General features: G+C 37.5%; 1 protein-coding gene across 2 annotated transcripts; it reads right to left on the bottom strand.

Annotated features, from left to right (window-relative positions):
• Positions 1 to 237: 237 nt before the first annotated feature.
• On the bottom strand, positions 238 to 26,244 carry itm2bb (integral membrane protein 2Bb). 2 transcript variants are annotated; one of them, XM_042494374.2, is made up of 7 exons: positions 26,024 to 26,244; positions 6,115 to 6,282; positions 4,825 to 4,893; positions 3,899 to 4,048; positions 2,825 to 2,935; positions 2,322 to 2,472; positions 238 to 965 (listed from the first exon to the last, which is right to left on the bottom strand). In XM_042494374.2, the coding sequence occupies exons 1-7, from the start codon at positions 26,105 to 26,107 to the stop codon at positions 877 to 879; spliced, it is 822 nt and encodes a 273-aa protein (XP_042350308.2). In that variant the 5' UTR covers positions 26,108 to 26,244; the 3' UTR covers positions 238 to 876. The 2 variants fall into 2 exon arrangements, with proteins under 2 accessions (XP_042350308.2, XP_042350307.2); XM_042494373.2 differs by having other exon boundaries at positions 6,151 to 6,282.
• Between the last annotated feature and the right edge of the window lie 1,388 nt (positions 26,245 to 27,632).

Raw genomic sequence — 27,632 nt, 5'->3', positions numbered from 1 at the left:
GAGTCCAAATTGACGTTTGTGCAAAATGTAAGAAAATTTCATCAAGGCCTTCTCGAGATATCGCATTCACGAAACGGATACAAAGTCCATGAAGAAGCCCACTGGCAGCCTAACGAATGCCCAAAAGAAAACACACAGCAGCAGTGTGTTTTTTTTCTGTTTTGTTTATTGTGTTGGTCTGTTCATATCTTTAAAGAGATTATATACACAAATTAGTACAACAAGAAGAGTTATCCAAAAATTACACATTCAAAAAAAGACAGACAACCCTTGAGAAAAAGATTTTAACATGAGAGTGTGTCTAGACTCTCTGCTGGGAATTTTTTTTTCTTACTGAACACAAACTTATTTTTAAAGCTACACAGGAGGAGCATGAGTCCACACTCTTATTTTAAGATCATTTTCCAGTTAAGAAAAAACAGGTGCAGTGTATTAATAGCTACAGCAGACAAAATACAAAAAACAAAACGTCTCCCTGGTCTGATCAGGATGAGTGGTACAAAAGTCTCTCTGCACATTGTATATTTTTGGACTGAAAGAAAGGTAAACTACATTTACCTTGGTCTACTCAAATATATGTTGGTGCTATAATTGCAGTTATTTTTGATTAAAATAATTTACTATTTTATACTCAGCTGACTTTAACTATTTTATGAAAAGATTCCAAGAAGATGCCCCGAAAAGATAAGTGGAAAAATACACAACCCTTTTTTTTAACACAATCAAATGAATATTTTACCAAACAGCTTCACATTTCACTCCTCTCACTCACTCAAACTACCTGAAGTAAAGAAAAAGACAGGTGATGATTAAAAACACAGATCTCACTGCACGCCAGTGACTTTAAGAGCAGTTAACGTGAGGCGACGAGGTCTCTTAAGGCTCACAGATCAAAGTTTCCATCACAATGTTGCTCTCGAAGTGACGAATCTTGTGGCAGTTCAGAGCTTCACGCTTCTGCATACCTGTAAGACGAGCAGAGGAGGTTAATGCACAGAGCAAACAGCAGGCAGATTCCCTGTAAAGCTCTGCAGACGGCAGAGATAAAACTCAGCGCCAAGTGACTGCGTGTTCAGACTCAACTGTGAGACGGAGCTGCTTCAAACTGGGTTACAAAGGGTCAAAAAACAAATCAAAACTGCAGTCACAGCCAGAAAGATCCTCGACAGCACATGCGCATGTACCTGTGTGCTATACCTAGGGCTGGGCGATAAGGAATAAAGTCTTATCACGATAGTTTTTTTCATGTCAGTCGATATTGATATTTATCAAGATATACATCAAATCATCATTTCTGTGGAGCTTAAAGGTTCCTCTGACTCCTCAGTGAGATATGAAGATATCATCAGGTTAATGTTGGTTTAAATATTTATTTTCTGTCAGACATTGAACATGACAAATATACTGTAGAACAGCATCACCAGCTGGAGGACCTATTCTACTAAAACTCACAGAGGTCCAGGTACTAAAATGTCCTCCCAGCAAAGGTCCGAGCCTCAAACCTAAAATCAATATCACCATTAACTGAACATTTTACTCTGATTACGATCAATGAACGATTATTTTGCTTTTTCTGTGGTTTGTTTTTTGCCCTCATAGTTCACTGACACAGTGTCATGTGACCATGGTGTGTTACACTGTAATAAACATATGATTTATTATTATTTATTAAACTTTCCAGCATTATATAAAAATGAAAAGCTCCATCTGAAACAAACTTCAGGTAAATTGAAGCACATTGTGCTGATAATAGGCCAACCTCTCCTGACTGCAGGACTCTGACTTCAGCTTCTGTCAAACTTCTGTGCTGTTAATCATTTTACTCAGGAATTTAAAACGTTTCAGTCGGCCTACTTCTCCTATAGCTGCCGACAGCCTGCCGACATTCACAGATAGAGAAAGGCTGAAAATAAGCTCATGTGCTTGTGGCCCCGGGCCCCCAAAACATTACATCTGCCCCTGGTAATAATAATGAGAGCTCAGCGCGAGCGGCCGGATGAGACACGGAGCGATGCGTCCTGCTGTTTCTAAATAATTCATCCAAAGTCTGATTAAAGCTGAAACTAACACAAAGTCGTCTGTTGACGTCTAAAGAAGTCACTTTCACCTCTGCAGATGTGTCTGTTTCAGCGCTGTGGCTGTCAAACACTCAGCTGTTCGACAGTCAAAGTCCTTCACTGCGTTTGGTTCTCCGCAGCTCTATTCTTATTATCATTGGCTGCTCGTGTTGTCTGTCAGAACAGGGCTGGAATCTATCGACCCTCTAAAACTCCTAATCTTGATGAAAAGAAATAAAGGCCTGCATGACTTTCTGTTCCTACCCAGGATCCTGTCTCTGCGCTGCAGCTTGTAGGTGTCTTTGCCGCGGCAGAGGTTGTAGATGAAATAGCCGAGCTGGTCGACGTGCTCCAGGCGCTCCGTCACGATCATCTCCTCATGGAGCAGGTACGACTGAGGCAGGTAGGTGCCGGCCTGCACAGAAACGGACATAACAATCAAAACGTTATTCATAATCACCACTGATACCAGCTGACCATTAAATAAAATTTAATTTAAAATATCAAATTGTAATATATAATTATGACTATTATTAATGCAGTTTTTCTTGATATTTTCCCCTAATTGTTCAATGAATTTCTTCTACTTTTTTTTTCTTTTTTTCGGATTTGCAGAACATTTCGTGCCATGGTGCTGTATGCCTTTTCCCAGTTTTGAAAGACATCAAAACAGAGACAAATATTAATTTCATTATTCAATCACAGAAAAAGGAGTCATGTTGATCAGCGGAGGCCTGTGAGGTCGGGGTCAAAGGTCAAACCGTTACCTTGACGTTGACGAGCAGCTCCAGGAAGTCTCTGGGAGGCATAACGATGGAGGTGTTGAGCGGGATGACGTAGCACTTGTTCAGGCTCAGATCCAGGTAGGCGGTCAACCTCTGAGGACACAAGACAAACATTTACACACCAACAAAACTAACATTTACAAAGCTGCAGTATTTTCTTTTTTCAACACAAAAATAAACAGGATTTTTTGAATAGAAAGCCTCGATTTTCCTTAACAGCAAGAAAAAAAATCAAGCTTTTTTCCACAAGAGAAACTCTCCATGTTCACCTGTTCTGACAAATTAACTCTAGTCCTTTCAGTTTATTAGCTGATGGCTTTTAAATCCAGCATGCATGAACACTTAAAGCTGATTTTTCACATTAAAAGTCTACCAGCCTATCTACTATTGTTGGGCTTTTAATGTGAAAACACATTTTTGCCAATACATTTTCATGACTCTTCCATGGCCATACTTTCCCTGAAACAACCACTGATAGTACTCATCGACTCATTGTACTTTTTATATAATAGCTTTTTGAAATATACATTATTTTTGAAAATAAAATATCTTAGGGACTGTTTGTTATTTATGGGGGGAGGGGTGGGGGGGGTGATGCTAAAAGGAGGAGGCATGCCAAATATTTTTTTTAAGAACTGGGGAGGGGAATATGACTTTAAACGGCTGTATTTTGTATTTATTTCGCTGACAATACGTAAAGAGAACATGCCTTTGAAGGAATGTGTTCTTAAAAATATATTTTTTTGACAATTTTTTGGCGATTATTTTTCTTTAAAAACTACCAAAAATTACGTCTCCAAAGGGTTTATGTAGTTTTTCAAAAACTTCTTCAGGAACAGAAATAGCTATAAGCAAATTCTATGTCTGTCCAGGTGTTTCATGACCGTATGAACCCTGATTTATTCCTCTTTTATAAAATGTTTTATTCACCTGAGTATAATTTAAATATATGTGTGGTCTTCTAAATATTAATTCATCATTCAGCAGGTGTGATTAGTAATGAATCATTTCAGTCCCGTGTGACTCAGACAGCGAGCAGCGGCGGATCCGTCTCACCCGCTGGAAGTCGTGGACGATGTCTGCCGGGTCTCCGTCTCCGAACTCGGGCACGGGGACGTTGATGAGCTCCACCTGCTCCTTCTCCAGCACCCGGATCCGCTCCTCCAGCTGCCGCAGCTGGAAGTGGTTAGGCAGCTCCACCTCCACCTGCAAACCAGTTCAGCCAGTTAACCAACCAGTCAGTCACACAGACGGTTACTCTGACAGTTATTGCTTCTGTTTACTCACCAAAAAACTTACAAAGAACATAAATGAATATGCAAATAAAGAAATAAACGCAGATGTTAGGACCTCCTACCTAGTTAAGATGCAGCCACAGAAATATAGAAATAAGTAACTTTAGTTTAAATGTCAAAATGTAAATATCAACTTCTATTTATTCATTCATGCATTTATAAAATTATCTTCAGATTTATTTCTGTATTTTTTATTTCTTTCTGTATTAGTTTATACATTTATTCATTTATACTTCTTTCATTTTTAATCCACCAGAGTTATGATTTGCTAATAAATACAATCAAAATAACTTGGATTAAAAAAAAGGCCCCTTCAAGGTACACACTAAGAAAATACAAATCAAACAAAATTAAACAAACAAATGAGATGAAAATTAAAAAATATATATATAGTACAGACAAAAAAGGGGAAAACGTAAAAAAGTACACAAAAAAACTCTCTGTACAGCAGTTTGGAAATAATAAACTAAAACATAAAGTGAAGATGATCTGAAGTCCAAACTAACATGTGGCGTCTCTGCGTGTTAACAGATTTCAAAGAGTTCAGACTGAAGTCAGACACTGAGCTCATCAATTAATCAATCAATCTGTCTGTAATGATTAATGAAGAAAAATCACTTCCTGTCACGTGTTGTGAGCACAAACGTCATTGAAACTGAAGTGATGATGTGATGTTGAGCTTCTTACCTCCTCTTCCTCCGGGACCATGAAGTCTTCCTCGCGGTAGTTCACCCCGCACACAAACACCTGACCCTCCTGCAGACCAGGTGACACAGAAACACAGAAACAGGTTAGTAAACAGTAGAAAGCAGCATGGAGGCCAGTGGAAATGTTGCTGCGGTTAATATTTCTTTTTATATCTCTTAATCAAACTCACTGCAGACTTATTTGGAACAAATTTGAGCCGCTCAGACGGAGACAGACGGTATTTTGTGGCCGCCTGTCATTGCGTCACAGCAGCAAAGGGGCTCTGATCAGCGCGCAGTGGGAAAGGGGCTTTCCTGTCTTGTTAAATGCAACAATTTTCTGGGTGTGGTTTGTATATAAGCCAGTATAGGTTTCTACCACACCCTCACATATACTTTTCATACGTTTTATCCTCGTTGAGCTTATTATTATGTGAAACAAATAAAGTGAAGTTCAAATCACGAAATAAAAATGATAAAAAATCACATAATAAAACTAATTCAGGGCAGAAATACAGCTAAATTACAAACAAGTGTTGACGGGGAACAGAGATATTCGTGTAGACGTTCACAGCTGTGTTTTTTAATTTTACTGCTTTCTGTTTCATGTGATTCCACTTTGCTTCAGTTTTAATCTCCATGTTTGGAGTGGTTTGGTGTTCTTTAAAACCGGCTCGGGCACATGAAAACAGCTCACAGCAGTTTACCTGCTCCAACACGTCCAGTTTGTAACAACTTCAAATTTCATGGCAGTGATGTTGTTTTTGTACTGAATCGACAACTGAAATCCTCTTACTGACTTCATCCGATGTGTTTTAATCACCAGGATACATGAACAAATGTCAGAACTTTTCCATGACTTTTCACAACCCCAGTTTTTTTTCTTGCCCCACTTGCCCACCATTTTCCCAAACATATTACTTTCAAACTCTTCAAATTCACTGTTATGTTACCTTAATTTAATTTATTACACAAAACATATTTGCATGATTTTTTCAAAACTTTCAATGTTTTTTTTTTACTAATTCCATGACTTTTCCAGGCCTAGAAAATGTGAATATGAACCCTGTATTATATTCATTTTTAATTTTCTGAATTTATTGTTTATGCTGTACACAGTTTGTTATGAAGCCTGTGATGTCGTGTCTCCACAGGACTTTTTTGGTGCCGCCTGCGTCCCCCCTCGGGGCCTTGGCCCAACAACAAGCAAATATTAAAGCTGCGTGTTTTCCTGCCTGAGGACTAATCTGCGTTCACTGATCCTCTGATATTCGACCGTCGTTAAATTTACCTCTTCTTCCTGCCCTTGTCGGGGCTGGTAGCTCACCTCCAGGATGTAGTAGCGGTACAGATACGCTCCTCCGACCACGACTCCAGACAGCATGAGGGCGAGACCCAGGCACATGCACCAGCACCAGGCCCGGGACTGGTGACGCACCGGCAGAGCCGCCTCCGCATCCTGCACCACAGAAGAAGAAGATGACGGGTGATTAGATGTGAAAAAGCGTATGCCGTGTTTATTGAACCGACGATCAGTCGCGTAATAAAATTACCAAATCCTCCAAAGAAGCAAATCACTCCGCATCTTTCACTGTGCACTTGTGTAAGCATATTAAAATGACGGCTACAAAAGAATGATTCACTGATTTTTCTCCCAAAAAAGAGCAACAAGAGTCATTCACAATGTCGGATATCGGAATCACACAAACACATATTTATATTTTTTACATTTTTTTATCTTGAAATAAACATCATGTTGCATGTGAGAGCTGGTTGATAAGGACGACAACATATCAGTTGATGGTTTCAATATGAAAACAAAATATTTTGGTTTTTGCACTTAATCCTAAAAATGAACAATAATATTCCACAATACGTCCTAAAATCCTAAAAACATCCTCAAATCCTAGAAATGTCCTAAAACCCAAGAAATGTCCTAAAATAGTAAAAATGTCCTAAAATCATAGAAATGTCCTAAAATCATAGAAACGTCCTAAAATCCTAGACACACAGCAGACAAACATGAGCGTTTGGACTCTGTCCAGCAGGATAAAGAAGCAGCTTTTTCTCAGAGCGGGTCGAGACTCGTCTCCTGACTCGTCTCCTGACTCGTCTCCTGACTCGTCTCCTGACTCGTCTCCGACTGCTGCTGAAAACACAAACTCTTTCTCACTCAGAGAAACTCGTCTGAAGATAAACAGCCAGTTTAAGTCACTGAAGTGAAGCTCTCGTCTTCTCGTCTTTGACTTTCATCACGTCACATTAACTGAAAACACGAGCTGCGGTTTCACCGACAGGAACTCTGACTAAAGCTTTTATTTTTAACTCACACTTTTCCTGAATTCACAAAGGAGTTTTAGTGAGAATGTGTATGAATCACTGTCAGTGTGAGAGAACAGAGCCGCAACCACGGATGGATCACCAAACGGGCTGACCGTGCACAGGCCCCGGGGCCCAAAGTGCCCCACTGGCTGCACCTGCAAAATCAGGGTTCCTACAGTTCAAGGTAAGGTCAGGGTTCCCACACATATTCATGGACAAAATTTAAAAACTTCTTCATGACTTTTCAAGGATCCATGTTAATTTTTTTGGTGTCCCACTTTGTGTCCGGCATTTTATTAAACATCAGAATCAAACTCTATTCAAACATATTCTGTCAGCTAACAGGAAAACATGAGAAAAGAACGCAGAAACGTACGGAAACAAAACCTCGTCACACATCAACGTACGTCTGAGCTACAGGACACGACATTTGCCGTTATGTGATGTGGAAGGTTATCCGGGGCAAAAACAGGAACATTTTCATTACCAACAATATTTCATGACTTTTCCAAAACTTTACTGATTGTTTAAACCTTTGACAACTGAATCGACATCAGTTTTCTTGTGCTGCGTTCAGACGCCTTTCGCATGCATTCAGAGCTTTGAGCCGTGAGTAAACTGGTTTGATTTCTTCTGAAGATTTGGCTAAAAAGACAAAGAGCAAGAGATGTCCTACAAATTCCAAGAAATCAGTTAAAGAAAAAGACCCGAAAATTAGTTTTTTAAAAAGGAGAGAAAGAGGGAGGATTATTAGAAGATGATAATAAAATTGGAAAATGTCCAAGAAAACTAGAATTATATCTCTTCTATGTATTGTTAAATGTTTATTTATTATTTAAATTTTTTTACTTTTAATTGTCAAAAATTTTTAAAAAACTTTCCTTTTTTGTGCTAAATTTCAGGTAATTTTCTAACTTGTCCCGGTGTTTGTGAAAGAAATCTAGCCAATTTGCTCAGATCAAGTCAAAAATAATAAAAAACACTCCTCACAAACTCCCAAAACCCTTAAAATTGCTGTTTTTTTCAGACCAAAACTTATAAAACTATAAAACTTACTTCAGTTTATTCTGATATTTTACAGGGAAAGAAGCTGACAAAACAATTTATGACATTTCTGCAAAATTTCTGCTTCAACAGCTGATTCATCAACTTCTTCTTCTCCAGTTCTGTAGTCAGCTGATTTCTGACATTATGTTTGTGTAAGAGTGAATTTACTTTCCTCACAATGTAACACACCAAAACACACACCAAAACACACACACACACACACACACACACACACACACACACACACACACACACACACTTCCTCCTGTTGTTCCTGTGCAAACGAGCTGCACAGAGCAGAAAATGTCTGCTCCTGTGGTGCTTTTGTTTTGATCCAACAGACTCAACCTACAGACTGAGGGCCAAATCTGGCCCCCGGCCCCTGAGTGCCGGACGGCCCCCCAACCGTTTTCTGATTCACAAGATAAATCAAGTGATTGACACTTTGAATAGTTTTTTTCCTTTTAGTCTCCATAAGGTGTCAGAGACATAAAACAACATCAAAACAGAGCTTGTTGATCAAAAAAAGAGCCAGAGGAGGATCCCCCACACCCCCACAGAGGACACAGCTGAGACACTGATGTCCTGGAAATGTCCTACAATCCCAGAAATTTCCTGAAATCCTCAAAATGCCCTTAAATCCTAGAACTGTCCTAAAGTCCTGGAAATGTCCTAAAATCCTCGAAACATCCTCAAAACCTAGAAACAACCAAAAAGTCTAGAAATGTCCTGAAGTCCTTGAAACATCCTAAAGTCCTGAAAACCTAGAAATGTCCTGAAGGAACAGCTTTGCAAACTGATTACAATAAAATTTACATTTATGTAACGTGTTCGCAGAGCATCTCTTTACAAAATAAGACAAAAACCCTGAGCCTCTCATCAGCTAACGCTAAAATCTTGATCAAAGTGGACAAAAAATGTAAATTATTTTTTAAGAAGTGTGAGTTTAGTATTGTTCCGATTGTATTCAAAACAGATATATAAAACTGTCGGTATTTATTCTGTTATTTACAGACGTCTTTCTTTCCTCGTCATGAAACATATTTCTTGCACACAGTCGACCTCTGGTTTAGTGTGAATATTCGTATTTTCGTTTGGCCAGTGAAGCCTCGCCGTCCGAGGAAACACAGCTGTTATAACTTGATAAAAGTGAAGCATGAGTCAGTGTTTCTAAAACACCTCGGCTACAGGAGGAAACTGCAGGGTGGCCGCTGAAAAACTGACAGTCAGCCCTTTCTGACCTTCACGTCAGCTCACAGAAAAAAAACACAAAAAAGACAAAACCCCCTGTAACGTTTCTTTTTACTGTCAGACGCCACGTGAGGCGGAGCGAGGAGGAGCGCTGAGGAAAGAGGAACCAAAGAGCGGCTGTTTGAGGACAGGAAGTGAGAGCTTAGAAGTGCTGAGCGGCCAACGGCGGCGCTGTCAGACGATGTTCGACAGGCCGAGCGGCTGACAGAGACACTAAAAGGAACATTTCCTGAGGCTGTGAGCCTCGGCTCGTCTCTGCCGAGTGGACGTTTGTCCCAGTCGCTCGCTCTCCTGCTGACTCACGGGCAGAGGAAAAACAGGAAGTGAAAGCAGAATAACTTGGAAAGCAGAAAAGGATGTTTTTCAATTAACATCTTCAGCAGACACACAGAATATTAAGCAGCCCAGTTTAGAGACTCTGGCTCTGACTCTGAAACTGTCAGGCAGGTGTTGATCACAACTTTCATTTGTAGTTTAAGGCAAGAAAGTCAGATTTTAACAGGGCTCCCACACACAGAATTTCAAAGCTTTTCCATGACTTTCAAGGACCCATTTTTTTTCTTGCCCCATTTGCTCAAGAGTTTTTCAACCATACAAGAATCAAACTTAATTTCAGCATCTGACCTGATGTGTTCAAGGACCACTGAAAGAAAAAATGTCTTAAAAAAACAAAAACAGACAAGTTTTCTGACAAAGTTTTCTAGAAAAATCACCCCCACTTGAAAAAAAGCCAAAAATATTATAAAAAAAATTGTCAATACCTTAAGAAACACTTTCCAAATCTTCTATAAAAAACCTTTAAATAAAGAAGAAAAAAATCCGCCCAAGTTTTAGGTTTCCATAAAAATCACCCAAAATTGGGGGCCCCGATGGATCAGTGGATAGAGCGGGTGCCTCATGCATGGAGGCTAAGTCCTCGCTGCAGCGGCCACGAGTTCGATTCCGGCCTCGGCCCTTTGCTGCACGTCGTCTCCTCTCTCTCCCCCTTTCACACTTCACCTGTCTATGCAATAAAGGCAAAATTATTTAAGAAAAGAGACTGCCAAAAAGTTGAGGAAAAAACCCCCAAATCTTTTAGCGAAAACATAAATCTTTTAGCGAAAACATAAATCTTTTTGCGAAAACATAAATCTTTTAGCGAAAACACATCTTCCAAACCTGTTTTCTTAAAAACAAACAACAAAAAAACTCCTTAAAAAAAAGTTTTCTATCAAATCCAGAGAAGAAAAATCGTCAAAAAAAATCAGTCCAAGTTTTATGTTTTCCAGAAAAACCACCAAAAATGTTTTTAGAAAAAAAGCCCCACATTTAAGAACCCTCCAAATCTTCTTTTTTTTAAACATAAGAAAAAATAAAAATCCTTAAAAAGAAAAAAAAAACCCACTACCACTGAATAAAAAAAAGCCATGGTGAGTAGGAAACTCGGTGTCATGGTTAACTGTTGTGCAGGTTTGCTGTCTCCAAACTCACCGATCTGATACTCAAACTAGGATGTTCGATATCACATTTTTATGATCTGATCAGCACAGCTTTGCATGCTGATGTCCTTTTTATTTATGAGCCCAGTCCACTGATCGCTCATCAGGTCGAGCGTCCTCTGTGGACCACGAGTCAAACTGCTTCAAACTGCCCGTTAAGCTGAGAGAACGTAAACACTGAATCAAACAGCTCGCCACAGTTTGACTTTTACATTTGATGCAGTAATCTTTGTGTTTCGTAACAGTCTCCTGAAGCTTCAGCACCAACAACAACAACAAGACCCGACAGGCCCTCAGACCGACATTTCATACCTTCACCTCACACACACCCTCGTTAACACACTCGTGTGTCAACACAGTAAAGTATGTGGACGTCACACACAGCAGGAACAATGTGTACGCTCAGAAACACACAACCAACCAAAAAGATGTTCAGCTTTATCCAATCGACTGACTGAATGATGACGCTGCAGATTACTCAGAATTACTCATAATACTCCTAGAAAAAAATGTAAAACATGTTTTAGATTAAAATTTCCTTTAAAAGTCTCATTTTGTCCGACTAACAGTCCCAAACATTAAGATATTTAATATTTACTCATATAAAGCAAAAAATACTCAAAATTTGGGAAGCAGAAACCAGTGAGGGTTTTCTATTTTTAATGGATTAAATAGTTTAAATGTTGTTTAATCTTCTTTCAATCTACTCATCCATTCATCCAATAGTATTTCTTTTCAGGGTTACTTTATGATTTGAGCAGTGAATCAGTCACTCCAAGCAGACTGCAACAGTTCAGGTAAATTTAGCCCCCCCCCCCTCCTGTGCAACTGTATTTATAAAAAACTCTTCAATAATAAGTAAATAAAAAAAACCCTCTTGAAATATTGACATTCGCATCATTATCTTTCCGAAAAGCTGCCATGAAAGCAGGTTTTTAAGTCTGCAACAACACAGCCCACCAAATCCTGGAGGGACGGGTAAAATCATTTTCTTACACAAACATTATGCCAAACTCTAACTGTCACAGAGATCCCGAATCAAGCAGTAAATGTGAAAACAGCAGATCAGGGCTGCCGCTTATCAATCTCCAAATTATTTTCTCAATTAAAGTCATAATTGAGCCCAATGTCGGTTATTCATATTTCCTGCATAAAAACAACAGTTGAAAATCAAATAATCGGCTAATTGTTCCAGCTCTTCTGCAGATATTCGAGGTTTAACGACAGTAAAAATGAGTAAAAGTGCAGCTGTTTTTAATATGGGAAATGATTCTTGTGAGTTCAGCCTTTTGTTTTTTTAAGAAACTGTCAAATCCAACAGCCTGAAACTGATTCACTTCCTCTTGTGCGCTCAGACTGCCTGTCCCTCCGTTTTGATCATTTGTTTCGGCTTTTATGTTAACTGTTTTGGTCTCATTTTGAGAACTCTGTGTGTGTGTGTGTGTGTGTGTGTGTGTGTGTGTGTGTGTGTTGACAGAGGCTGCTGGTTCATTCACATCACACAGTCACGCTGCTACAGGGATCAATGACCGTCTTTGTGTGTGAGAAACCACTTTAAAGCAGCCGCAACCAACAAACATTAATTAAGTTTTTGTAGATTCTCACAGGGGTTTGAGTGTGTGAGTGTGTGTGTGTTGAAATAACAGTCAGGATTATCAGATCAGCTTTGTTTAAGTGCATCAAAACAAAAAGTTTTATGGGAGTTTTCCCTTAAACACTCTGGGGGAAGAGTCTCTTCTCGTTCTCATATATATTCCTATAATATGTTATATATATGTTGTGAAAATGTATGTTTAAAACAGTCACTAACACCAGGCAGTGGACACTTCGGCTGGGTGATAATTCAATGTTATTATTTGCTGATTTTTAGGGCATCAACCGAAGACTATCATCTTTTTTATTTGAGTAATACGTTGATTGATATAAATGATATATCTTTGTTTTTTGGACTGTTGTCCAAATCAAGTTTACAGTGAAATGAAGCTGAGAAAAACTGCAAAAAATACACAAAAAGATGCTTTTGGAAATCAAGCTTCATAAAATATTATCAATATTATTTTCTACTTTCATGTTTTTTTTAAAAAATTATTTTCCTTATCATAAATATCAATGTTCATTCATTTTCTGAATTTTAAGCCTTTAAATATCAGGTTTTTGTCATGATGCCACTATGTTTTTATGTGAAAAAAAATCAATATGAGTATATGAGTAGCTACTTTATTTAACTTATAGTAACTACAGTTTATATAATAACACTGTATTTTTGTAGTTAACATTAGATTTAAGGACACTTAAAATATCACATTATTTTAAAGCCATATCGCACATCCTTATTCAGAATCTGAACAAATGCTCAACATGTTTCAGTCTTGCAGTAAATGTCTTCATGTTGGACCAGCCTGCAGCATCCTGAGCGTCTGTCCACCTGAGAGCAGCTTGTGTGTCTGTCTCTGTGGACACAGGTGAGTATCAGTGTCCAGGACGCAGCTTTGGTTTCACTGAAACTCCATCCTCTGCTCTCAGCTGCAAACAGCCGACTCACACTGCGTTCAAAACTTAACCAGGAAAATCATCACTTTCCACAATCCGTCAAACTCTTACAAGTTCTGCCGCAAACACACAAAGTTTTAAAAGTCATTTCCATGAACGACGGTGAGGCCACACCGATATATTCTTCTGTCATCGTATTCAGGTCTCTGCAACATGACGCTAAAACACAAACAAAAACAACGCCTGGTTCTGCTGACTCGCTGGAAACGGACACAAAACTGACAAACACGTCATCAGCCCATAAAACGCAAATTCCAAACAAATACAAGAGCGGATATTATAATAATCCATGAAATCAGCAAAATGGAAACTAAAGCGAAACTGAACTCCGACACCAACGGAAATATTTAATGTCCTCCACTCCCCTTTCTGTGTCTTTAAACCCGTTTGACCACAAATATAAAATGACCAGTTTAGAGAAATTCTTTCACAAACTTGAGCTTCAACTTGAGTTTTATGGCTTAAAAAGTAAAAAAAATCAGGAAAAACCAAAATCTAAAAGCTAAACTCAACTCAACTCAAGATTTTTTTAAAAAAGTCCTAAAATATTGATGACATTAAATATGATTTTACAAAGTGGAACTAAAATGAGAGTGCACAAAAGTAGAACACATGAAGAAGTTACATGTTAAGGAAATTACCTGAATTTAGCACAAAACAAAAGAAAAAAAACCCCAGTAATAACAATAATAATAATAATAATACTATTAATGATATAACTACTACTACTACTATTATTAACATTAATAATAATAATAATAATAATAATAATCACTGTGGAAAGTAAATATGATTTCACAAAGTGAAACTAAAACAAACATGGCTATAAGTAGAGCTGCAACTGATTATTTTTATTAAAGCTTAACCCTTTGAAACCTGAGTAAACTGGTGTTAAGTTCCCAGTTACAGGAAGATTACCTGAAATTTAGAAAGTAAAATAAAAAATGTATATATAAATATATATGGATAAACATGTATTACTGCTACTACTACTAATAATATAGATGAGCATCGGATCATGTCTGCGGTGGGTGAAGGGTGTCTGGGTCTCTGAGCTGCTGGGCGGGGGTGGTGGGGGTGGTGGGGAGGTTGTATATCTGCCTGGTCGGTTAATCTCCCTCCTCTTGAGTTTTAGTGGTCGGCGCCGCTGCAGGAGGCTGCTAAGTCTCTGCGGCTGAGTCTCTATCTGCCTGATTAAACCATAATCCTTTTCAAGCAGTACACATGCCTCAGACGACAGTCAGAGGACACACAGGAGGAGAGCAGCAGCTACAGATCTGGCCTCTAATCCCAAAATGTGGACAGGTATACCATCAACTCACACCTGCTGTCTTTACCTCTATAAAACATCCATCTGCTGCAGTTTGGTTGTGTTTTTGTCCCAAAGGCACAGTCAGCCAGCAGAGGAGGAGCTGTGAGATTTGCGTGCAATAAGTTTCTAGCAATAGTTTACATATTATTTCCATCTGTGAATGAATCACCTGCTGTAAAACAAGCTCTGACCTGCCTGCACAACAGCAATACTCAGTGCGACAGACACTGAACCCTGTTCGAGTAATGATTACGATCATTCACCGCGTATTATTTGGTCTATGAAATGTCGGAAAGAAATCACTCAATCACAACTTCTTGAAGCCCAACACAACGTCTTCGAGTCCAAATTTTACACCTGAGATGGAGAATAATTACTGTGAGCTGTAAATTCACCACTTCTCAGCAGAAGAGAGACGATAATGTTATCAAAAGGCTTTTGGTGACAAGTCTCTCCTCATCCTCCTTCCTGCAGCCTGCACCAAAGACTATTGGGAAATTCAAGATCGCTCACTCTGCAGCAAAATCTGGGGACCAAAAAGGCCCTAAAAGTACACTGCATAGCACACTGACAGGCAAAAAAAAACCAAACCAAGACTGCTCCATTTGAAGCTGTCTTAGCGACTGAGGGATCGCTGACTGATAATTTGCAAAATCTGACTTTCAAGGGGCAGCCCTACAAAATATTTGCCAATTAACCCCCTCTGAACCGATTATTTAACCCTAAGGGCCCGCTTTAATAACACACTCATACCGCTCTGCACACCAAATACGCTTTTTAAAAACAAGCATTAAAAAATATCAAACATTAATATGATTATCTACTTTCATTGAGTTTATGATTTAACAAACATTAGTCCTAATCATAAAAATCAAATATTCGTTAGTTTTCTGAATTTTAACCATTTAAATGCCAGGTTTTTGTTGTGATGCCACTACGTTTTTAGATGAAGAAAACACAAAAAATGAATTATTTTTAATATACAGCACGCTAAGTAGATCATTTAGCTGCTGACAGTCTGGGATATGTCAGTGTGTGAGTGTAGCTGCTGACAGTCTGGGATATGTCAGTGTGTGAGTGTAGCTGCTGACAGTCTGGGATCTGTCAGTGTGTGAGTGTAGCTGCTGACAGTCTGGGATCTGTCAGTGTGTGAGTGTAGCTGCTGACAGTCTGGGATATGTCAGTGTGTGAGTGTAGCTGCTGACAGTCTGGGATATGTCAGTGATCAGCAGCTACATTGACTGTGACAGGTCACCTAGTGGAAATAGCATGTATTTCCTCCATATGCCAAATATGGTCAAAATGACCTCATCAGGTGGAAAATAGTCAAAATGACAACTTTAGAGTCAAAAGCCCAGAATGACACCCAGAAATAATACAAGTCCTGTTTTTCTGCTCTGATGGCTGACACACTGTTGCTGTATTTATCGTTTTATTTTACAAAAACACTGATGGTTTAAAGTTTAAAACATGAAACTTTTACTGTCAAAGCCTCGTAAATTTAACAGTAATTTATGATGACTTTTATGTGTCTGCCTGCGTCAGTTTTTCCACCAGACACAATTTAAAATAAAAACAAGTATCGTATGCCGCACATATAAATATAAGTCAGTCAAACACATTATCAGCACAGTAACAGGAGGTCAGCAGCACGTCTTAATAAAGCTTCCTTCCTGCGTTCACAGCGTTTCTGAATATATCCGGCAGCTCCTATAAAACTGCATTTATAGTTCAGACGCCTCAACAGACTCTCGCACCATCAGCAACTCACTCACAACCATTTCACTGCTCCAACAACCACGTTTACCCAACGTTTACCTAACTGGCTTCATGAATTAATAAACTCACATTTGGGGAATAAGCAAGTTCTCATGTAAGACTTTTAAATTACAGCCTCACAAAGACATGATTTTTTTCCTCATGAGATAAAAGCACTCTGTGATGGGAAACAACTGATTAATTCACAGAACATTACAAACATTAATTTATAGTCAAAAATCAACGTAACTCTGCGGGTTTTAATCTCATTTCGATCAAACAAACAGCTGCTGTCGGCCAATCAGGCTCCAGTATTCTGAGAGCACTTCTGTTTTCATAAAATACATGAATAATTATATCAATCAATAAATTATTTGAAATGTTTTGATATTGTTTTACACATTATTCGAGCCTCTTTATCATACAGAAATTATTTTTTTTCAATAAATGTTAACTGTTGTTTTACACAAACGAGAACTTGGTCGGTATAAATTGAAAGTCTACAACTAAATAATTAAATTTCTGCATATTTCACGGTTATAACTGACAATTATTTTTTAACTGATTATTATTCTGATGTTTGTCTCACCTGATACATTTAACCTTATATGTACTATAGGTATAGTACCTTATACTATATACTATAAAATTACCAAAAACTTTAAAAACTAAGAACAGTATATAAAATAAAGATTTGAAAATGTATTATTGTTTACAAACAAAGAAGAAGTTATCCAGTATAAAGTTAAGTCTACGATTAAACAATTAAGTTTCTGCAAATTTCTTTCATGCATTCATTTCATTTTTTTTATATATCTTTCTTTCATAAACATTGGGCAAAAGCCTACTATACAACATATAGATAAAAATGTTCAGATAAATATAACTTACAAATTCCTTCCTGAGGTTTCTTCCTCTTTTTTTCCCCGTTACAGGGGGTCTTTTTGGGGAGTTTTTCCTCGGGTGATGTGAGGGTCTAAGGGCAGAGGGATGTGGTACACTGTAAAGCCCTCTGAGGCAAACCTTGTTTTGTGATAATGGGCTATATAAATAAAACTGACTTGACTTGACTTAAAATTGTTACAGAAAAAAACTTTCATCTGTATTTGTGTGTATTTATTTGTTTGTTCTTTTTTTAAATTTTTTTTTCTAATTTCTTGCTCATTTTTGGGCTGTTTCTTATCAAGTTGCTCTTTGCCGTCTTCCCGTCTTTTTGAACAACAACGGATCAATCAGCGGTGATATTTCACACCCAGCCTGAGCTGAAGTTCATATGAGAACAGACGTGAAAAATTACCTTTAATGAGCGCCGCCTACACACACACACACACACACACACACACACACACACACACACACACACACACACACACACACACAGATCTGCCTGTCGTGTACCAACAAAGCGTGAACGTTAACCTGGATTCACACGCTGCTCACGGAGCCTGGGCTGAGCCGCTGATGTGATCTTTACTACACGGAGCTGACAGCGGTGTGACGCGTTAATGTGCTGCAGCATAAGCTCACCTTCAGCTGAGCCGTCTGGAGGATATTTTCAGGGTTTTCTCTGCAGAAATAACGGCACCTGCTGAGTTTATGTAATAAACTTTTAATTTTTTAAACTGCTTCAATGATTAACTGATAAATAAGTCTATCAAAGAAGATTTATCAATGTAACAATCATTTAAATTATCTTATCAATTAAATTGTTAAACCATTTCCTTTTTTTTCATTGTGCATCATCGGAATTTAACTCTTTAAACGTAGCACAAAAATGATGTCGATCCAGTTTTCAGACGCCTTTCGCAAGCTTTAAAATCTGAGCAGATTGGTTTGTTTTTATTTTAAAAAACATGGGATAACAGGCAATGACAAACTTGGCAAGAAATTTTACGAAAATTGTGGAAAAATCAGTAAAGGGGTTAAAAAAATTAACCTAAAAATTTGCTCTAAAAAGAGGGGAGGATTTTTAGAAAATTATCCAGAAAAGTTTATTTATAATTATAATAATTTTATATCTAAAATTGTGACACAGGAAACAAATGATAAAATATACAAAATAAATACTTTTTTTTTAAAAATTCAGCACATTCTGTTGTTTTTGTTTTTGACTTTTTTGGCTTATATTTGGGAAATTTTCTTGAAATCTCTTATACTGTTGAAACAAGTAGCTGATAAATAAACTAGAAATAACTAACATATTAAGCAACAGATTAATCAACAATGCTAAAATGAAGCCTCACATTTTACAGTGTAACAAAATGAGGATTTTAAGACGTCTTAATACTTTCTGATGTAGGATTTAAAGTTCAACACAGAAACAAAAGCTGACTAATCGTACTGTTTCTAAATCTGAGCGGAGTTGATTAAAGATCGGATCTTTAAACTCACAGAATCAGCACACTGACAGCAGGAGAGGAGGACTAATGTTCATTTGCACAAAGTCAAACTGAGTTTCGGGAAGCAGATAAGATGCTGATTAACTCCAATGATCTCTGAATTAATTACGAGCCGACACAAACGGACAACTTTTTAAAGGCTCAAGTTTGGACCCTTTAATTATTTGAGAAATCACCCCAGTTTTAAATTACATTTTTGCAGAAAGATTACGTTTACTTTTATTTACTACATATATTTTGAGTATTTGTGTGGTTTTTTACAGTGTTGTCAAAAATATTGATTTAATGATACATATTGATTCTGAATAGTTTTATGATATTTTCTGCTACTAACCAAATAACAGAAAGTCATCATTGTAATGTCATAGCTTTGGTTTAGTTATCTTTACTTATTATATCTTTAATAATAATTCAAAGTTCAATGTTGATTTTTCTTTTGTACTTTCTTTTAATCCCCCTTTCTTCATTTTTCTTTGTGTTTTGTACAATGTTATTAAAATAACAATAACCCTAACCCATAATAAATAAAGTCCTTTATGTCAATTTCCCCCTTGGTATAAAAAAATGTATTAAATATGGACATTTCATATAAATGTTAGAAATTCCATATTGTGACAAAGATAGCTATTACTAATTTTACTTGTAACCGGGTATTTCCGCACTGTGGTATTACTACTTTTACTGCAGTAAAGATCTGAGTATTTCTCCCACCACTGCCTGTATTTTTTCTGCATCAATGAAGTGACCTGGATCTTAATGTCCCACAGGAAGAGACCGGCGTCCCTGTTTGGACACACTCGGCACGTCTTACTCGGGGAAAAGCTAAAGAGAGCGTGACGACACGCTTAGCCGAAATTTTTAGCTCGGTCTATTTTTTTGTTGCTATAAATGACGCGGTGACGAGCTTAAACTGATCGGTTCAACTCTGTTCAACTCTGTTTAACTCGTTAAAGACGGACGAACACAAACAGCTGGCAGACGAACACAAACCGCACAGGAACCCACTGAGGAAGTTCACGAAACACACGATGCAAATTAATGTTTAAAGAGCAGAAAACAAAAAAAACAAAACAGAATGACATTTGCTCGTTTGTAAAACAAGCAAATGTATATATGTACATACATTATAAAACTATTATCTGCATGTTTGATCTGCATGTTAAAAACAGGAATTTAACTAAAAAAAGAGAAAGAAAAGCAGAACAGGAAGAGAAGAGTGTGAGTGAGACGCCAAACAGAAACTAAAAATCATCTGAGGTTCAGACACTGAAACCACCGTGTTTAAGCTCGTGTTGTGTAAACTACACGGTGCAGCCATGATGTTTGCTGTAGCAATCGTCAATAAAGGTGAACTTTTGGGTGCATTTACGGTTTAACCCTTAAAAGCCGGTTAAATGTTAGACACATTCTGATCGCTCTGCACACAAAATCAGGCTATTAAACACATTATACATCAACATGATTTCCTACTCTTTTTTTGACCAACATCAGTCCTGAATAAATGACATTAGTCCATAAATATAAGATATTCATTAATTTTCATAATTTAAATTCTTTGAAATGCCATGTTTTTGTTTATGCCACTATGTTTTAAATGAAACAAAAAACAAAAAAACACACACACAAAATAAATTATGAAAAAAAGATTATGACGGCCTGGGATGTGTCAATGATTAGCAGCAACATTGATATTTAATCATTATTATTATTTTATGCAGTGTCAAATACTCACACTCAGGCGCCTTTCAAATTCAGGCTATAAAAATATTATACATTAATATAATTTTCTACTTTCATTGAGTTATTTTTTAACCAGCATCACTCCTAATCATCAAAATCAAACATTCATTAAATTTAAGATTTTTAACCATGTAAATACCAGGTTTTTGTCATGATGCCACCATGTTTTTAGATTTAGCTACATTGACTGTGACAGGTCACCTAGTGGAAATAGCATGTATTTCCTTCATATGCCAAATATGGTCAAAATGACCTCATCAGGTGGAAAATAGTCAAAATGACAAATTCAGAGTCAAAAGCCCAGAATGACACCCAGAAATAATACAAGTCCTGTTTTTCTGCTCTGATGGCTGTGGGATCAAAAATGTCAGTTTGAATGGGTTTCAATGGAGCATTTTTGGACCTGAACAGTCTGAATGTAACTATTTAGTTTCCACAGTGTATTTTAGACTTATTGTAGGAGCTGAGCTGCAAATTCACTGATTACACTCAAATACACAATCTGGACTACATTTAGGACACATGCATCAACACACACACAATTATCACAACAGGAAGAAGAAAAGAGACTGAAATGAGACAAACAGTCACTAAAGGGTTAATAACCTCCCACAGTGCCAGACGTGTCGGGGCGGGGGAAATCCATTCACACAAGAGAGGTGATTCTTATCATCTTCAGGTCTGAACTGACTGACCTCAAAAACGTCATGTTTACAGAAAGAAAAAGTCCGACCTCAGAGGCGCAGAGTGGCAGCCGAGCACACTGGAGGCGTAACGCTCATCCTCATAGAGGGGCAACATTTGGATGTATTTTTGGATTCCATAACTTATTAATCAGCTGTGCAAGAGCAAAGCATTAATGTAAACAAATCAGTGAGCTCCAGCACCACGATACGAAGCCAACAACTCAATAACAAGTCTGCAGCTGCACAACTTCCTGGAAAACAATGGATTTGCTGGCACTGTAGTGTTGTAGAAAATAGTAAAATTCATAATACTGAATGATTTGTCTTCACGGCTGGAGATTTTCTTCTTTACTCCAAAACATGAAGACCAACTTCTGTTTTACAACATTCAGTCAGTGATGTTGGTCAGTAAATGATGCTTTTAATGAATTATTCTCTCGCAGGCAGCAGACTGAAACATGCTTCTAAATGAATTATTTTAATTAAAATGCACTTGTTTTTCTATTTGCTCAAACAGTGAAACACAAACATGTTTCATTTGCTGTTCAGTGGACTAAAAACACGCCTCAACAGTTTGGAAAAGTGCTTCCTTTCTTATTACTTTATCGAATCCAGCATCAATTCTGAATTCAATTGTAGGCGAGTTTCCGTTGCAGTTTTGGGCAAATTTTGGGTGATAATTTCAAAATGTGGATAAAACGAGATGACTGTGTTTTATTCACTGAGTGATGTGCGACTTCTCTGCTGATAACATCCCAGTAACCATAACGATGGATGTTCAAAACATCAGCAGCTTTATTTCTATTGCAGCCACCAAACTAGTCGTCATTATTTCCAATCCAAGGCCACGTAGGCGTGTTATGGAGCCATGATGGAAAGGCGAGCTCCTTATACGTGGGAGCGGCCACGTATGAGGGATTTCTGGGAGATGTAGTCCACGATTTCACAGAGGAATTGTGGATTCAAAACTTCTGGACGATCCGCTCAACTTATTTTCGAAGTTGACGTGTTTCCAATATTTTATATTCACAATTTGGACAATTTGAGGGCATTTACGTTTTAAGTATGCCGGTAACTATATTAAATATACGCTGTCAGATGCATCGGGGGTGAAGCGTATTTTCCAAACCTCTGTGCTTTTTTTAAAAAAAAAAACACGAAGACTTTTTAAGACGTAGAAATGATGGAGCGTGTGTCATCACGATCGCTCCGTCACAGTTTTGGACTCCACTCAGGAGACAAACGATTATGTGACACTGCAGATGGAAAACACTCCACCAAGAGCAGGAAAATCCCCCCAAACAGCACAAACAGAATCTGCTGCGTTTGCACCCACTTCAATCCCCCAGAAGGAAAACATTAAGCTGCGATTATCAAGATAAGAGCCAGACTGAAATCAGCCCGCAGCACTGCTGTACAGTCTGCAGCCACAGGAGCCACACAGGAAGGCAGCAGATACGCATCACATCACACCCAGCGCACAGCAAAAACCTGCGTACCCACAGTCACTCCGAGTCTGCACTCCACTCCGAAACCTCCCCAACGCTGATCTGTTCTCCTCAGAAACACAACCTCCACAAACTATCAAGTCTACAGCTCATACGGGGCTCAGGCAGACAGGGGAAAGCCTGATTCAAGGACATTTCAAGCACTTATTTTCAAGGATGAACTTGTTTTCTCCACAAAACCATCTGTCGCAAAAGAACTGCGCAAATTTCTCAATTGAGCAAACATGCTATGAGGACCTCAAATTGACTGATTATGATTTAAACATTTATTATAATTCAGGCATGTGACAACAGCTAATGAATTCAGAACAGGATTACTACTGAATGTTTAAATCTAACTTAGTGGTAAGTATTTATGAGGTGAGGGGGGTGTGGGGTGCAAAAAGGGGGGAGTCATGTCAAATATTTTTTTAAGATCTGGGGAGGGACTTTTTTGTTTTTGATTTTGGCTTAGGGGAAGGGAATACAACTTTAAATTTGATATTGCCTGCAATTTTGGGTCTTTTTTAGAGGAAAAAAACGATAGTGATTATTCTTTTCTAAAGAAATTTTGGTGATTTGTAACAGGAAAAGGGCTTTTTTGTCCTTTAATTTTTTTGGTTTGTTTTCAAAGTTTTGTGTGTTTTTTAAGGAAAAAATGGGAATTTTTGCAATTGTTTTTTGTCTTTAAAACTATTTTGTGGGTTTTTTTGTCAAGAAAAAAAATGTTTTTTCTTTAAATTTTACATATTTTTTTCTTTACTTTTTTGGGGGGTGAATTTTAAAGAAGATGTGCCGTCCAAGATGGCATGTATACTGTAAAAACAGGAATTATTATTGAATTTTTACATTTCTGACGGTCCTTGGACACGTGTTATTAAACAGGCTTGTGGAACAAAATTCCATGCCTTTTTCAACACTTTCAGGGTATATTTGGTTTTCGAAAACTTTTAATTGCTAACTGCAGTTAGTTTAAAACATTTATTTAACACGTTTCATAAAATCATTTATCCTTATGTTCTCCTCACAATTATATCGTTGTCCTTTTCAAGTTTAAAAAGTCTGATTTTCAATGTATTCCAGAACTTCCAGCACCTTGTTTGAACCCTGCTCATATTTTCTCTGCAGATCTCTCAAACCGAGCTGAAGCTTCCTGTGAACGCCTCAAACTCAGCAGGGCGAAGACTGACGGAGGAGCTGCGGCTCGACTTTACAGCCGCAGCTCATTATTCATCCAATCAGGCTGCAGAATTAACGTGTGCTCACAGTTACTTCCATATTTCAAAACCAGCACATCACACAATGATTTCAAAGCAGCTGTTTTTCTCACATTTAGTGCCACATTTTTCAGAAATCACAAACCTACAATTATCGTTTTATGTTTCCTGTCTAACTTTTAAAGACATTTTCCTGAGCATTTGAATCCCTGAAAATCAATTTCTTAACTTTTCCAGGACTCTTATGAATGAGGTGACAGAAAAATAACACACGGAGGATGAAAAACTCAGAAGATCGGCAGCTTTTTTGGATCTAATTTGAATTTCAAACTCAGTTTCCAATGAGTCAAGATGTTTTTGGTGCAGATGATTAGACAAAGTTCTTATTGCAAAATGGACATTTCCTCATCTTATCTGCTTCCTCTTGTGTAAGAATGAGGCACTTTTCACAAAAAACTGTTTTTAAAGTCCCATGTTCTGCTCATTTTCAGGTTCACACTTGTATTTTGGGTTTCTATTAAAACATGATTTCATGATCAGTGTATAATCACACACTGGAGCAGAATGATGCCGTCTGTCAAGACAGCGAGAAACGGCCAATAACACGTCGAGTGTTTTTACACGTAGATGAAGAGCTGTTTTTACAATGTTCATTTTGGTAAAATGTTATTGTGGGTAAATATACTGAATACACTGTGATAAAACAAATGTGTTTTATCTCAGTGTATTCAATATTGAATACACTGAATACAGATATATATATATCTTTGCCTCCTATATATAAAAACACAATTTCCCTATTCTGATAACAATCATATTTTAATTTTATATTTATCTTTTCAATACACACATACACACACACACAGATATATATATATATATATATCTCAAATATTTATGAATTGTCAGAATTTAAACTCTGTAAATGCCGGGGTTATGTTATGATGATACTTTAAGGTGTAGTTAAAACGCATGAAAAATGAATTATTTCCAATATACTACATGCTAAGTAGTTTTTTTGCTGATCAGTCTGGTTTATGTTAATGATTAGCAGCAACGTTGATTGTGACAGAGCACCTACTGGAAACAGCAGAAATTATTATGCCATATATGCATGAACACAGCCAAACTGACCAAAGAATGAAGACTGAAAACACCGTAAATGCACCAACAGTCCCTAAGGGTTACACAAGACGTGGACTTGTCTTTACAATGTGGGACTGTTAAAGATCACAGTGAAACAGAAAATGAGACAAAGCAGCTAACACACGAGAAGAGATGAAACAGAAAGTACAAAAGATTTGTCTTAAAACGCGTCAGACCCCGTTTAAAGACGGTTAACAGCAAAAAGGGAAATTAATCAGCTTTAAACTTGATATTCAAGCGAAACTTGGATAATAACACAGTAACACTTTCTGATTTGAGCTACAGAAAGTTACAGACTTCACCGTGTTTTTGTCACGTCGAATTCGTTTTCTGGCTGTAAATAGTGTGAAATAAAATCACTAAAAATATTACCAATGTTACTTTTGTAACTTTTAAGTCTAATTAACGAGGCTGTATTCACAAAAAAATAATAAAAAGTTCTTTAAAAATTCTTGACACGTTTAAAAATGGATGGAAAATCGCAGAAGTGCTGTTATAGCTTTAAATCTATGTGACAGAAATCAGACAGGTTAATAAAAAGTAGCTTCAGATGTATAAATGTGTTAGAGACAAAATAACAACACTGCTGCCAAATGAGGAAGTGGTCAAACACTAACTACGTAACGAGCATAAAACACAGTTTAAACACGGCAGAAACTTTAGTGTAAAGAGTTAAAGTTACAGAAACAGCGTAAATACGCGTTGTGTTTGGATAAACAGCAGTATTTAGTGTTTTTATAAAATGCGTGTTTGACTCCGAGCAGGAAGCTAACTCGTCGTTAGCTCAGTTAGCCATTTTCTACTCACTTTGTCCTCCTCGGGGATCAGAGTTTCTGCGTCCTTTTTCACATCTTTCTGCGCCAAAGCGGAGCTGAAAGACACTTTCACCATCCTGGAACAGACGACGGGAACCGCGACGGCAGAAAATAACGAGCAAAAAGCGGTGAAACCAAACTGAAAACAGAGACGATTCGCTCCGAAGTGAAGCGGCTGACTTCTCTCCGGCCAAACTGATCCGACGAGCCCGCGTCAAGCACAGGAAGAGCCCCGCGGCACCACATCCGGCCCGCTTTCAACATAAAAGCACTAAACAGCTGAAACCTGGCAACGTTTCCAAACAAACAGAGACGATGCAAAGACAAAAAATGAACAAAAAGTCTGTAAATCAGAATGAGTCTGCAGCCGGCAGCGAGTCTGCTTTCTTTTCTTTGAGCAGTAAAGTGATTTACTGCACCACAGAAAATTATACATCCTGATTTTATTTTATATAATAACATTTCATAGTATAAAACAAGTTGGATACTATATGTAGTACTTATATATACACAACACATTTTTTTCTTTTTTAATGCTCTCGTTAATCGTTTGTTCTCTGTACATAGCATACATATCTTTGTTGTTGTTATTGTTTGTATTTTATTTTATTCTACTCTATTTTATTCTATGTTAAGTGCCTTCCTTTGTATATATATTTGCATTATTTTGCCTTTTTAACAAATATTTTATACAGTTACTTATATCACTTATTTGCTGCTGTAACAAAACAATTTCCCTCACAGGATGAATAAATTATTTCTGCTGCAGCTTTTTTTTGATTTGCAGACTTTGTTTTTTTTTTTTTATCTAAATGATTTCCATTATTAGTACTACAATGAATTAAAAATCAGCGGATATAAAAACAATTCCTCAAAACCAGTTACATAAAACTTTAGTGCTTCATATTCAATAAACCCAAAGTTTTCACACCTGCTTGTATTTGTTTACAGTGCAGACCTGCCACATATATGTCTATGTTTCCAACATTAACCCAACCCTCCATGAGGTGATTTAACCCTTTGAAACCTGAATCGGTATCAGTTTTCTTGTGCTGCATTCAGAGGCCTTTCACAAGTATTACAACCTTTGAAATCTGCAAAAGCAAATTGGTTTGATTTATTTAAAAAACATGGGGAAAAAAAAGACAATGAGCCACTTTCTTTTAAATACTGTTGGATTAAAAAAAAACAGTTTTTAAACGTTTTTTTTTTCAAAAAGTATTTTTCTTAAAAAGTTCCAAGAGTTATTTAACACAAAATTGTTTCTCTTTTTTGTAGATTGTCTCTAGACTTGAATAGTTTACTACTTTTTTGTTGTTTAGACTGCACTGCCAAGAAAAAAATATTAGTGTAACTCCTGCAAAGATTTATTAATGGGCCCATGTTTTTCATGGCTCCAAATGAGGAACTGAGGGACAATGTAATAGTCGCGAATTCTTGGGCTTTTATTTTGAAGTGGAACACGCTGGGGTTCCGGTAAAGTCCCGGCTTCCTGCTGCGGAATTGACGCGGTTAACGCGAGAATGGATCGTCCGAAGGGAGGTAGGCGGGGTCTCCGCTGTACGTTTTCAAAAGCTCGCCGCGGAGTCAACCAATGACAG

Source organism: Plectropomus leopardus, chromosome 10, assembly GCF_026936395.1.
Source record: "Plectropomus leopardus strain MGB_pleo_1.0 chromosome 10, ASM2693639v1, whole genome shotgun sequence".
NCBI classification, from domain to species: domain Eukaryota; kingdom Metazoa; phylum Chordata; class Actinopteri; order Perciformes; family Serranidae; genus Plectropomus; species Plectropomus leopardus.
This window is presented reverse-complemented; position numbering and strand designations above follow the sequence as displayed.

Bases quoted from the DNA above. Each gene is read 5' to 3' on its own strand.
- itm2bb (XM_042494374.2), bottom strand. From the start codon at position 26,107: ATGGTGAAAGTGTCTTTCAGCTCCGCTTTGGCGCAGAAAGATGTGAAA. The intron at 2,936-3,898 runs GTGAGACGGATC...TTGTGTCCTCAG, and splicing joins TCGTCCACGACTTCCAGCGG to AGGTTGACCGCCTACCTGGA. The intron at 2,473-2,824 runs GTAACGGTTTGA...GTTTCTGTGCAG, and splicing joins AGCTGCTCGTCAACGTCAAG to GCCGGCACCTACCTGCCTCA.